This window comes from Cavia porcellus, unplaced genomic scaffold (genome assembly GCF_034190915.1).
Source record: "Cavia porcellus strain 051 isolate PalLab524CR breed Dunkin Hartley unplaced genomic scaffold, mCavPor4.1 scaffold_12, whole genome shotgun sequence".
Taxonomy (NCBI): domain Eukaryota; kingdom Metazoa; phylum Chordata; class Mammalia; order Rodentia; family Caviidae; genus Cavia; species Cavia porcellus.
The window spans coordinates 84,096,560-84,109,730 of record NW_026947495.1 but is presented as its reverse complement, the minus strand read 5'-3'; the positions used below and the strand labels follow the sequence as shown (position 1 = coordinate 84,109,730).

Sequence of the window (13,171 nt, the reverse complement as noted above, 5' to 3'; positions counted from 1 at the left end):
TTCCACAGTGATTTCCACAGTTCCTGTGCTAGTTGACATCATCAGCGATGTAAGAGGTTCCTTTTTCCCTGCCTCCTCAGCAGAACCCACTGCTGCTTGTTGCCACATCCATCCAACACAGCTCTCGAAGTTGCCAGGGGGAGGGATAGTGAGAGGGTGGAGACCTAAAGATAAGAGACTGCACACAGAAAGCTGAGGTCAGGCGGAGCCCTCTCTCCGGGAGGGAGGGAAGGAACTGCTCGGCCAATGCAGTGCATTTATTGGCACGTTTGCCCAGCGTCCCATTTCTTGGGTTGTCTCGAGGACTGGTGCTCTCTGGCCTGAAGCAGCTGTTCACATGGCTCGCCCCACCCCGCACGTGTAATCAGTCTGCAGCTTCATCCACTCCCTACAATCTGTGTTCTTGATGAAAGTCGCTCTGACTGGAGTAACATGAAATCTCAGAGTTGCTTTGATTTGTATTTCCCTAATGGCTAAATGGCCCTTTTTTCCTTACACGCTTGGCCGTGGGAACTTCTTGTTTTAAGAAGTATCTAATCAGTGGCTGGAGATTTAGCTCAGCGGCATAAGCGCCTGACTTGCAAGCAGGCAGTTGTGAGTTCGATCCCTGGTACTGATAAAAAGGAAAAAGACCAAAAAAAAAAAAAAAGTGTCTAATCAGTTTATTTGACAATTTTTTGATTGGGTCTTTGGGGGTCTTTCTTAATTCTTTATATATTCTAGGTGTTAGTCCTCTCAGAAGCTACAAGTTTTCCCCCCATTATGTAGGTTGTCTCTTGCAGCCTTTCAATTCGACATAGCCCCATTTGTTGAATCGCAAAATTATTTCCTGTGCTGTTGGATTCTGTTCAAGAGGTCCCTGCCTCACAACTGTTCCCTATGTTCTCTTCCAGCAGCTCAAAGTTTCTGTCCTTACATTTAGATCTCTGACCCATTTTGATTTGATTTTAGTATAGCACAAGAGATTCCCAGATCCATTTGTTAGAGAGATTATCTTTTCTACAACATACATTTATAGCCATTTTGTCAAAAATCAGGCAGCTGTAGGTACACATTGGTTGTTTCTGTGCCTTCTTTTCTGGCCCATTGGTCTACAGATCTGTTTTTGTACCAGTACCATACTGTTTTTGTTACCATAGCTTTGTCATATAACTTGAAAATCCCTCTAGTTTTGCTCCCTCTGTCCAGGGTTGCTTTGGCTAATTTGGTTCTTTTCTGATTTCATTTGAATTTGGGGGACTTTTTTTTTTAGTTCTTTCAAGAGTTTTGTTGGTATTTTAATGGAGATTGTATTAAATTTATCTGTCACCTTTGGTAGTATTGCCATTTTCGTATTAGTTCTACTCACCTAACCATAAGGAATGTCTTCCCGTTTTCTATTATTCTTTGAACTCCTTTGTTTGGAGTGCTGTAATCTTTGTTACCAAAGTCTTCCACCTTCTTGGTTATGTTGATTACTAGATACTTGAAGTTTCTGGAGCTATTGTAAAGAGAACCTCTTTCCTGATTTTTTCTTGGTGAATTTGTTGTTGGTACAGGAATGCAGATACACTTTCTATCACTTTTTCCTGGTTCATACAAATTCTTTGTTGGTACATTCTTAAAAGTACGTCTAGCTTTACAAATGTATTAAGGGCCTTGTTTCTTCATACTTACATATTCAATATTACCTTCTGAATCCTCACATGTCTTTTTATTATGTAGAATTACACCACAGAGAAGTGTGGTCTTTGCCCAGCGTGTTTCACAGGCACCAGTAACATCATGACGCTGCCAGCACCAGCACCTGGCTCCGGTGTCCCCCCCCCCCAGCTTCACGCAGGCTTGTGACTTACAGCACACAGAGGTTTGTGGTGCTAGTGACCGACCCAGGGCTTTGGCACTGAGGTACATCCCCAGCCCCCTTTTATAATTTTTGAGACAGGTTCTTACTAAGTTGCTCAGTTCTCCAGGCTGGGCTCAAACTTGTGATTCTCCTGCCTCAGCCTTGCAGAGCGCCACCAGATGCTGCTAGAAGTGTTATACTTCTACATAGTCAAGTTTACCAAGCTTTTTCTTTATGACTTGAATTTTATGTCTTGGTTAGGGAAATTTTTTGGACTTCTGTTTCTTATATTTTCTTTTAATACCTTTCCATTTTTAGCATATATGGCTGTAAACCATTTGGTATTTTCTATATTAGTGCATGATCTGGGGTAAGCATCCACTTTCCTGTAAGTAGAAAGCCAATTGTCCAAAAAATCTATCCTTTATCAATCATTTTGTCGTGTAACCTTTGCCAAAAAGTATCTGTTTCCTCTCCATAATCTGATTATAATTTCCTAGAGGAGAGGGACATTTCTGGCATCTGTATGAAGTGTGATTTAAAAAAAAACAGTGGATATTCAACTTTTTTTAGTAGAAGACATGCTGTTGTTCATCTTCCTCACAGCCTCTGAAGCGGTTTCCAGGGGCCCTGTCCTGCACTGAGTGAAAAGTGCTCCCTCATTCTGACTCGGGCGAGAACCGGAAGCCACGCAGGGCCAGGTCCGGTGAGTGAGAGGAAGGGGACGCTGTCAGATGGCCAACAACAGCAGCATGTGAGCGAGGTATTTTTCTACCACACCTCATAGACACTCACAAAAGAGGACTCCAGAACTGCTTCAGAAAGTGGCAGGAACAGTGGGATTGTTGTGCTAAAAAAAAGCTAAAATGCAAAGTTAAAAAGATTGTTATTAGCACAAAGAGCTTTGTCATTCTGTAATATGCTTATCGCCCTAGTAACCACGTACCTGGAGCACCGACCACATAGTTATAGATTCATTAACTGACTGTCGCCATACTGTTCTCTATGCATCATCACCTTAGTAACCTGTTTGCTGTGTCAACCTTTGTTCGCTTTGTGAGAAACAAATGTTCCTGGAATTAGCAGACCAAGGCTAGAAAGGGCTAACCACCAGCTGCGAAACATTTCTAACCCCAAGCAAAGGGGAAGAAAGGCTTCCCCGTCCTTGCTCTCATCATGCCAGCAGTTTAATTGCTATAAAAGTCTGTCAACATTCTAACCCCACCTGTGCTGTGCCGCTGGTGCCAGCTTAAATAAAAGCGCTCTTTTTCTTTTTAAAATAAGATGTCTTTTCTTGAATAACATCTTGGGGCCTTGTTTCTTGGAGTACAACTGAGGTAAGCAGAGGGGGATGTTGAGGGGGGGAATGGCTGCGTCTTTTACTATAATGATTGTTTCTATTTGAATATCCACAGTATATTTTGATCATCCCTGTAAGTACCCTGGCCTGTGGCACAGCCTAATGCATGGTGTGGTGTGGGGTGACCACCTGACTAGGTGATGAGAACAAGTATGTTTTTGGAGAAACAAAGAGGCAGATTTCAGAACTTGGAATAAATCGAAGGCCCCTCAGTTCATGAAGCGGAGTCAGTGTTTTCACCACCGCACCATCCCACTCTCGGCATTGTGTGGAGAGTGGGCAGTGGGAGCTTTGAGCCCCAGCACCTCAGGTCCATCTGTGCCTGATGCCCACACCACGGAGCTCAGTGGGCAGGCAGAGCAGGATGGGAGTGGGGCCTGGAGTGGGACGGTCCCTGGGACGTGACTGGCAAGACAGCAGGCTCAGACCTGGGTGCAGACCTGCGTGCACGGCCACGGGGGCAGCCAGAGAGGAGGACAGGCTGTGTGCACACAAGCTGCAGCATCCCTGCGGGACACGCGCCACAGATGCTATCATCTCTGGGTGAGAACTGAAGGTCACAGCAGGAACTTTTCCCTGTGAGTCAGCCCTATTGTTCAGCTAGCTGCTGCACTATTAGAAAATGGAACTTTAGAAGTACGTTTACAGTAAAGATGCCCCCGCCCCCCACCAGCAGAGCAACAAAAGCATGAGCAGCAGGGAGAGGTGGAGGCACACTGAGTCACTGCCCGGCTCGGCTCCCGGTGCAGGGCGGTGCGGAGCCGATGGCCGCTCTCCATTTGCCTCCGGCTGCTGGGACTGGAAAAACAAGCGCCCAGAGTCTGCTGCCCGGGTCTGAGTGGGCATGAGCAGAGGGGACTGTGCCCGGAGGCCCTGGGGCTCTGCGATCCCTTTGGAGTCCGTGTGGAGCTCGACCCGTTCTCTCCCTGCCCTGAGTTAGTTTCATTGTCTCCCCAGAAGCCATCGACTCCCACTGGACACGAAGAACAACAGCACAAGTGAGTTGAGTGGATTTGTCCCAGGCAGGGCCCCAATCCAAGGCCCACCTAGGCCTCCGCAGAAAGCTGTGCTCCCAGCCCTGGCACAAGGACTTGCTGTGCTCGTCAGCCTCAGTCCATTTCCTGCGGGCCAGAAGATGCAGCTGCAAGACCGCTCTGTGCACCGCGGAAATAGTCTCATCTGAGCGAGGGGTGAAGAAGGGTGGGGCCTGGACTTGGAGGTCAGCCCTGCAGAGGTCAGCTCTGATTCCTCCAGTCCCCAGCAGGCCCCTGTGTGCACATGAGCCCCTGTGAGCCCCTGACCCGTGGAGTGGGAACAGTAGCAGCTCTGTGTCACACTGTCAGGGTCCCAGCAGCAGTGGGTGGCACCTTCACCTGCAGCAAGGACTCCACACCAAACTGGCTCCTGGTCCCTTTGATGTGGCCAGCAGACTCAGGTAGGCCAAGGAGGGGAGAGGATTCTCACTTTGCTGAATCCCCAGCCCCCACAGGAAGAGCTTCTGGGAGTTCTCTGGGTCAGAGCAGTGCTGCTCTGAAAGTTTTCCAAATGATGAAATAGCAGGATGTGGGGAGACCGTGCGGGAAGGTAGTGTGCTCAGGGTGAGGTGCAGGGTGTGCAGGATGCAGAGGGTGGAGCCCCAGACGACACCCGGGCTTCCCCCTGACTGGAAGGAGTTCAGGACTTCAGGGAATCACTTGGGAGTTTCCCATCTGCAGTCTGGCTTTCTGTTCCAGGGTCAGTACTGAGATGATTACTTTATGACAGAGGTGACCAAGGACAATAAAAAGAGACTCTGATTCTCTTCCCTACTATCACGGGAATAATCACTCCCAATAGTACAGGCAAGAACCGAACTGGAGAAGTGGATCCCGCCCCACACAAGAGGGTAAAACAGCGGCACGCTCAACCCCCGGCCAAGCAGCCATCCAATCTGGTGACCCGTTAGACTCCCAGCTGCGGCACACAGAAAGAGAAGCCCCCATCCACTGCTCTGTGAGGAGACAGAGCACGGCCCACGCACCCGAGACCTGCTCCACACCGCACTGCTCTGCCCACGTCAAGCCCACGCTGTGGACCAGGCAGCCGCTGCTGGTCCTCGTTCATCGCCCTGCACACCTGCGTGCACACACAGACTCATGAGGCACATGTGCTCCTGACAGCATGTGAATCATGTTCCATGTGCATCCTTCTGCTTGTTCACCTTCCTGTTCCTGCGTCGGTGGAACTGCTGCTATTTAGCATCTCTAGACTAGAATGGCAATTTCACGTGGCTCACCCTACTAATTCTAATCTATTTCTCTACTTAGAAGGATTCCTTTATGTGACTATACCACAATTTATCTAATGTTGCTTTTTTATTTGTTTTTAAACAGTGCTGCTCTGAAAACCTTCCTCTGCATCTTGCAGGTACAAGTGCAAGAGACTCTTTGAGACACAGACAGAAAACTGAATTGTTGGAATAAACTGCGTGTGAACATCTGAAGTTTATAGAAATCACCAGCTGCTCGCTGGAGGAGCTGCACCAACTTACACTCCTCTCAGCAGCGTACGGGGCTCCCTGAGCCACTCCATCCCCACCCAAGGGTGCTTCTGGCTTCTCAGCACCGGCAATGAGATGAGCATGAAGGGGCAGCTTGGGGTGGCTTTGCTTTTGCTGTGCTGTTCACTGAAGAGACTGCTTCCACGTGTCCGGTGGTCATTTGTGTTTTCTCTTCTTTTAATCATTGGTTCACATGTTTTGACCATCTAACTGGATTGACTTTTATGACTTATAGATTATATATACATCTGTGCTGTGTGTGGATATAGATATGGATATGAATACAGAGATACAGAGAAATGGACATGAGACAGAGGCAGAGATAGAGATGATAGAAACACAGAGACTATAGAGAGAGACAGAGATGGTAGAGAGAGATGAGACAGAGATTGAGATAATATAGAGATGACAGAGATCTCCTTTATTATATGATGCAGCAGACACTATTTCCAAGTTTGCGGTTTTCAGTTTTCGATGTTGTTTTTGACATTTTAAAATAGATAAGAAGTGACAGTGACTCTACTGAAATAAATTCACAACTGAAGATCTGCAGGCCAGGCTGTGGGCAGGAGCCTCGCTCCCCACACAGCGCAAGTGACTGCTCTCGCCTGGCCTCAGGAGACCCCGCACAGTGTCGGCAGGAGCGTGGACTAGACCACAGTGGATCAGATGTGGACCCTGCACCAAGGTTCACGGGCCTCCGGACAGGCCTGTGTCCAGGCCCACAGCTGGGGACACGGTCAGTGCTCCACGTCACCCTTTCTCCTTCACCCGTCCTCCACCTCAGCTGGCTGGAGCTGCAGTGTCCTCCACCACAGGGCGCGGGTCCTCTCCTACGAGAACCCCTGCAGGGTCAGCTCTGAGAGGACAGGGGCACTGGGGTGTGTTCTATAGAAAGAAAAAGTCACAGCCCAGTTTTTAAGGCAAGGGGCTGCAGTGGGGGAAGGGCAGCGGGGACTTCCTGCGATTTCCTGTGTTGTGGAGGCAGCCTTGGGCTGGTGGACAGGGGCCTGAGTGACCAGAGTGAGGCCCTCTGAGGAAAAGGAACAGGGCAGACAGTGTGGTCCCGGGAGACAAGAGAAGGCATGTGTGTGCAAGGACAAGAGGGCAACATTACCAGGGCCTGGCACAGAGCCATGAAGGTCCACTGGGGATTCAGAGAAGCCCTGTCTGAATGCAGTGCCTGGGCACAGCTGTTACGGAAAACAGACCAAGCACAGGGAGAAACAGCACCGAGAAGGTTTAGGAGGCAGTTTATTACACCAGTGGGCTCGACTGGGGCCTCTCCCTAAGTCTCCCAGGGCTTCTATGGGGAGATGAAGCAGGCAGGTCAAAGGCGGATTTGGTGCACTGTGATTAGAAGGTTGGGTGACATCTTGGGTTTCTGAGGGAGTTTAAATGTTTCAGGTCACATTGCAAGGCCATCAGCCTCACAAAGCGTGGGTTACACAGAGGAAGAACTGTCCTGATACATTTTTAATTACCTTGCAAGGCATCAGTTATACAAAGGCAGTAAAGACGGGTTACACAAAGGAAGAAATGTTATCAGCCTGTCTGACATGTCTGTCAGGCTCTATTAAGTTTAATTTCCCTTTCACGGCCACAGGCAGGAACTGGGATCTGGCAGCAGGGGCTGTTGGGAGGGCAAGAGTGGCGGCAGTGGCTGCTGTGGCTCGACCTGCGCCTGCTCCGCTGCAAGGAAAGGTGACGATAGCCGGCACCACAGGTTGCTGGGGGTCGGAAGGAAGACCAGACAGCGGGAGCTGGCGGCCGGCAGGCGCTGGCCAGGGACCTGGGTCCAGGTCGGTACAGGCAGTGCATGAGGGAGGCACAGGCAGAATGAGCAGGCGAAGGTGCGGGACAGAAGCGGGGAGACGGAAAACACAGCCTGTGCATGCTGGCTCCCGTGTGCCCCCAGGTTTTCCAGCTGTTCCACAGAGAGCACGCACTGCTGTGCGCCCAGGGGAAAGTCGCTAAGTAAACTCATGGCTGTTACTTCAGGGTAAAAAGAAAACAGTCTTGTTTATTAGTAAACCAGTTTCCACTGTTTGCAAGGACCCGCACCACACAGCTCCCCAAGTTGCCGCATCTGAACTGTGCCAGTGTTTCCCAGACATCTTCTGGGACCCCATGAAATGAGATCATGTAGGCAATGAGTTTCCCAGTACTCAGGCTTTCTCTGCCTAAAGCTCCGTTTTCAGCACCCTTGCATTTCTGTTTGTTGTCTTTGGATTCCGAAACCCTGGCTGATCAACAGCACGAGGGTGCAGGACCAGTCAGCACAGTGTTTCCAACACCTTTCCTCACTTGCAGGTCTCGAAACAGTATAAAGCCATCCCGAGTCAAAATTCATTTTCAAAAGTAGATATTATACCATTGTATTAGTTACTTTATGCTCGTCGCTAAGACAAAATACTTGAAGCCCAAGTTGGGAAAAGGAAAGGTTTATTTCTTACAGTTTTTGGAAGTTTTAGTCCACACTCAGTTGGCTCCCAGGCAGGCGGGCATGGCAGGGCCGCAGTTCATGGCGGCTGCAAACAGCAAACAGGAACCAGCAAAGAGCAAGACACACCTTCTTCCTGCCATTACATCACATCCTGGCTCCACCTCTTTGTGGGTGGAGCACTGACACCATCAATCTAAGCACTAGACAATGAACCAATCACAAATGCACAATTCAAACTCCTGAGCCCTGGGGGCCACAGACATAAACCATGACAGCCATCTAAAATTTTTCAAAAGAAAACCTTTTTAAAATTCAAATTTTCCAAAGCCTTGGTAAGAAACGCCTGTCTCCGTCCCTCTCTGGTCCCAGGGTCTGAGGTGAGGCAGGAACATCAGCACTGAGCTCCTGTCCATTTTTATTTCCTGGTACGGGAACCAAACTCAGGGCCCTGTGCTTGCCAGGAAAGCGCTGCACTGTGAGGTGCATCCCCAGCCCCTAGTGCTTTATTAAATTTTATTTTGAGACAGGTTCTACGAAGTTGCTCACGTGGACTCAAATAATAATCCTGCCCTGGCCTGAGTCACTAAACAGAGGGTCTTCTATTGTTTTTTTAAAAAGCATTCCATTATTTAAAAAAAATTTTTTAACTAAATTCAAAAATTTAGTTTCTGCTCAAAGATACAAATGTGCTGTTACATTCATCCCTCATCTGTAAGACCAACCGGTGGGCTTTCAACAAAACCCAGAAAAAGTTAAAAGATTCGATACACGGGTCCTCACCAGAGAACCTGCCCACAGGCAAGCTTGGCCTGACTCCAGAGTTCAGGATGAGAGCAGTGGTTTCAAACAAGTTCTACAGAACCAGGCTGCAGCCCATCAGGGAAAAAGAACAACCAAAGCTGTCCTAAAGTGAATCAGGCAGGGGAGGCGCAAGTCGGAGGGAGACACAGAAGGCACATCCCCCTCGAGGCTGCGACCCCTCAGGGAGGCGCCTGACACCCTGAAGCTGGGGCTCGGCACCACCAGTCCTTTCAAGCCCAAATGCACTTGTGGTGTGAGTCCCTCCCTGGGAAAAGTTAACAGAAATAAGGCAGAGTAAAGCAGGAGTTCATCATGCAAAAAGCACCAGGGATATAGCTCAGTGGCATAAGCACTTGCCGCACAAGTGCAAGGTCCTGAGTTCATTTCCAGGTACCAAAAAAAAAAAAAGGTTGAAAGATTACTGTTATGGCTGCTATACTGTGTCAACCTGAGAAGTTTAGAAGTTAAACTGAGAGACTCAGCAGGAAGACAGGATCCTTGCTCTGTAAATATTCTCATCCTGAGCAAGAGGAGGGCATGGTGATCTTGTGAGTGCTGCACCAATCCTAGGACTTAGCCTAGCGAAAACACCACATTCTAGCAAAACAGACAGGAAACAGACCATGGGCCCACCATGTCAACATCAAATAAAAAGTGTTTCCGAGGGAGATTTCATCAGTAGTGTGAGCTGGACTTGGAGCCAAGAGCTGGCCTGCCGGGCTAGGGACACCAGGAACCCCGCCGGTAGGGCGCGGGCCCAGGTCTGGCTCCAAGGATGTTGCTAGTGTTAGATGAGGACTCTGAGCCCCGCTCTCTGTGTTTGGTTCTTACCACACGCCCCAGCCCCTAAGGGCCACGATTCCATTCCAGTGGGCACTCACGGGCACGCTGCCCTTCATCCCTGCTACTATTCCTCTGCAGAGAAGGCTCGGAAAGCGAGCTTGATTAAGTGAGTATCTCAGACACAGAGCTGCTGTGCAGAGCAGAAACCCCAGGGTTGGATTTCCAGACCCTTTTGCTCTTTGCATGACACCAGCCTTTACCTATGGCAAAGTGGCCCTCGGCTACGTGTATCCAATTGGACAAAAACTGTGAGCAGCCTTTAGCTTGACTTGTATGAGCAGTGGTTTGGGAGCCTCATCCTGACATGTGCATTAGCCTTATTTTCCCCAGTAAGGCTACATTCAAATGTAGGCAGTGATCAGCTACATTATAACCGGGTGCCTAAAAAGCTTCCCAGCAAATTCACTGTCCATGGATTTGACTTTCATGTAAATAATAATAAAGTCAAGCATTCCTGAGAGCTCTTTCTCCTCATTCTTTGGCTCTGCCCTGGGGTGATGCTCAGTATTCCAGCCTGCTCGTTAGGAGATAGGACCCTCTGCCCGGGTCTGGTGGGCATTGAGCAGTCCCTTTACCTCCCGGGCTTGGCTCCTGCATCTGTGAATAGAGGCCTCCACATGGGATTTTCCACCTCCATCAACCCTTCAAGGAATCACAGTATGTTTCCAGGAATTAAAAGAAAATGTTACTCTTGGAATTAAATAAAAAGTTCAGGTACATAAAAATGCCCCAGATCTTAATGTAAAAAGCCATTGGGTCCATACCCATACCCAAGGCATCTCCTGACACCCATCTGCTGCAGCAGCTCCTTTCCAGCCCTCTGGAATGAGCTGCACGGTGTTTGGTGACAGGGTGGGATCATTTACTGCGATCTGGGCACCACAGCTGCTGACCTGAGAGCACACTGCCAAGCGAGGTGCATCCTGTAGACTGAGCCCTGGTCCAGCCACGCTGGGGCCAGTGCTGCCTATCATGGGGTTCCAGGCACGAGTGGCAACTTGTCCTCTTCCCTGCCTTCCAGTTCCAGCACACAGAATCTGACGTTGGGCTATGTTCCCAGATCATGATCAAGTTGCTCTTCAGGGCGAGCTGTTTCCTTCCCAGAACCAAACCTGTCCCCGCCCAAGAAAAGCACCTCCCATTTGGGCAGCTCCCTTAGCCTAAGCCAGAAACAGCCTGCGGGTGGATCAAACTATCACCTCACTGGATGTGAAGAGAAACTTAGGAAAGAGGAGCACAGGGAGGACTGACCGCGAGCTCACCACCCAAGGCCCGCAGCCATCGGAAGGGACATGGAGATGTAGCCCAGGGATGGTCGTCCAGAGAGGAGCCTGGCTCAGGCGCAGAAGTGGTTCTTAGAGCTTGAAGCAACCTCAAAATGCCCCTGACCCCACCTGCACCTTGCAGCCAATTATGCCTCTCTCCAAGGTGCACAACCAAAGCCAGGCTACACCAAGTCTTCAGGAAAGCAAGTTCTCTAACATTTAGATGTACTTTTTTCAATTTTTGAGGCAGAGTCTGACTATATATTTGAGGCTGGCCTTGAACTCACTTTGTAGCCCAGGCTGGCCTCAAATTTACAGGCATGTACCAGCACGCCCTGCTAACATTTAGATTTGCAGGGGAAAAGAAAAGAAAAGAAAAACAGAATCACCATGTGTCCTAGAACAGCACATTTTCTAGTGGTTGGAGACCAGCTCACATCCATCGCTGATGCTGGGTCAGGTGGGGGTCACAGGAATAAGCAAAGGTTCCTTTCAGGCCTAGGAGCCGATGAACCCTTGTCACAGTGCTTCCGGGGGTACAGGGAACACCAGCTTCTTCCTGAGTGTGAAAGCGGGCTGGGGCATCTGCTTCTTCTTCCCAGTGGAGTCTGCCCGTTGGCTCACATCACAGTTGACAGCCGTGAGGATGGACAGGATGTCCTGCTGTCTGCAGGCAGAAACCACACCAGGTCTCAGGAAGAGCCAAGGCAGAGTGACACTAGCAACACCTTCTCCCTTCTTGGCTGAAGGGGGCAAAAAGCTCAACATGTCATAGTTCTGAACTTTAGCCCTTAAAATGCAAAAGCTAAACGTTAACCAGGATCTGCACACTTATAAAGTGGACTGCTACTGACATGCTAGGAGCTCAGAGGAGAGCATGCTTCTGGCCAAGTCGGGGAAAGAAGGCCCATGAGCCTGGGATGTCAGGACAGGTCATCCTTTCCAGAACGTTCCAGGGTGGTGGGCGGCACATCTCGCTGAGACAAATGCAGGATCTTGGGCAGAGCTCAGTTCTGAACTGCGGCTCTACTGCCCAGAATTTGTGGGTCTCAAGCAGGTTCCTGACCTCTGTGCTTCGGCTCCATCAGCCTCACTTTGGGATTACGATTGTCCCTGCCCTGGGATAAGCAAGGCCCGAAGAACTTGGGCCGCAGCGTCCCACCGACTGCTGCCTTCACACGGGCACAAACCCCCTCTTCTCCTCTCGCCCTCACCTTCTCCATGGGGTCTCTCAGTTGGGGTGCAGCCCTGCCAGGCCCTCAACCCCCACTTGCCGCTTGGCACCCGAGGTTGCCAGCTCCCTCTGCAGATCTTTCCCATCCTTTAGCCTCAGCTGAAACAGCACCCCCAGCCAAGAGGCCTTTCAGGGTGCCCCACCCACTGCATCTCACTGTTCTGTTTTTCTCTGCTCCTAGCAGGTCTGGTTCTGAAGTTATTTATTAACTTGTACTGGCTGGCTTATGTTTTTATTATCTGTCTCCCCCTCACTGGCTGTACACCCCACAGTGGGCACACAGCAGGCCCACGCGCGGGTGGCGCCTTCACTGGAGCCGTGGACACTGGCCTCCGATGACCTATTGAGGTTGGAGGGCTGGTGAGGAGGAAGGAGAAACAAGCTTGGCTCAAGGCTCCAGTCCTGGTTCCTGGGAGCACCGGGCCCTGCCTGGAGACAGGGACTGAGGAGTCAGTGCACCTGCTAAGGGCCAAGAAGATGGGCTTGGACAGAGGCACTGAGTGTGTGCAACACAGAGACGGGACGTCTGGAGAGCGGGGCATGAGGGCCGACGTGGGCAGTCATTCGTCAGGCCAGCACACACCTGCAAGCTCAACATTCCACAGGGTCTGTGTCGGGCTCTGAGAATACAAAGGAGAATGAGGCGGGGTCTCAGAGAGTGTGGACCAGTGGGGGCAACCTGGGGGACGCTTTCATGGAGGCACCCCAAGTTTCTAGGTATAGAGAGACTGCCAGAAGGAGAGAGAGGACAGAGGAGAGAAAGGGTGTGCAGGGAAGAGCCAGGGTCAGAAAGTAGCACATGGCAGGGACGGGACAGCGTCAGAGCCTCGGCAAAGGCTGTGCACAGACACTCGGTGA

The 13,171-nt window shown here is 50.2% G+C and overlaps 1 protein-coding gene and 1 long non-coding RNA gene across 3 annotated transcripts in view; one reads left to right on the top strand and one right to left on the bottom strand.

The window, feature by feature from the left end:
- Positions 1-3,820: 3,820 nt before the first annotated feature.
- On the top strand, positions 3,821-5,881 carry LOC106026114 (uncharacterized). Its single transcript, XR_001199766.2, has 2 exons — positions 3,821-4,620; positions 5,592-5,881. It is a non-coding gene; the product is annotated as an uncharacterized LOC106026114 (long non-coding RNA).
- A 2,271-nt stretch (positions 5,882-8,152) lies between these two features.
- The window catches only part of Casp10 (caspase 10), a 30,256-nt gene continuing 25,237 nt past the window's right edge, over positions 8,153-13,171 (bottom strand). For both annotated transcript variants that reach the window (XM_063259548.1, XM_013145231.3), the window contains exon 8: positions 8,153-11,746. In XM_063259548.1, the coding sequence (XP_063115618.1) occupies positions 11,599-11,746 (148 nt within the window). In that variant the 3' untranslated portion in view covers positions 8,153-11,598. The remainder of the gene's footprint in view (positions 11,747-13,171) is intronic.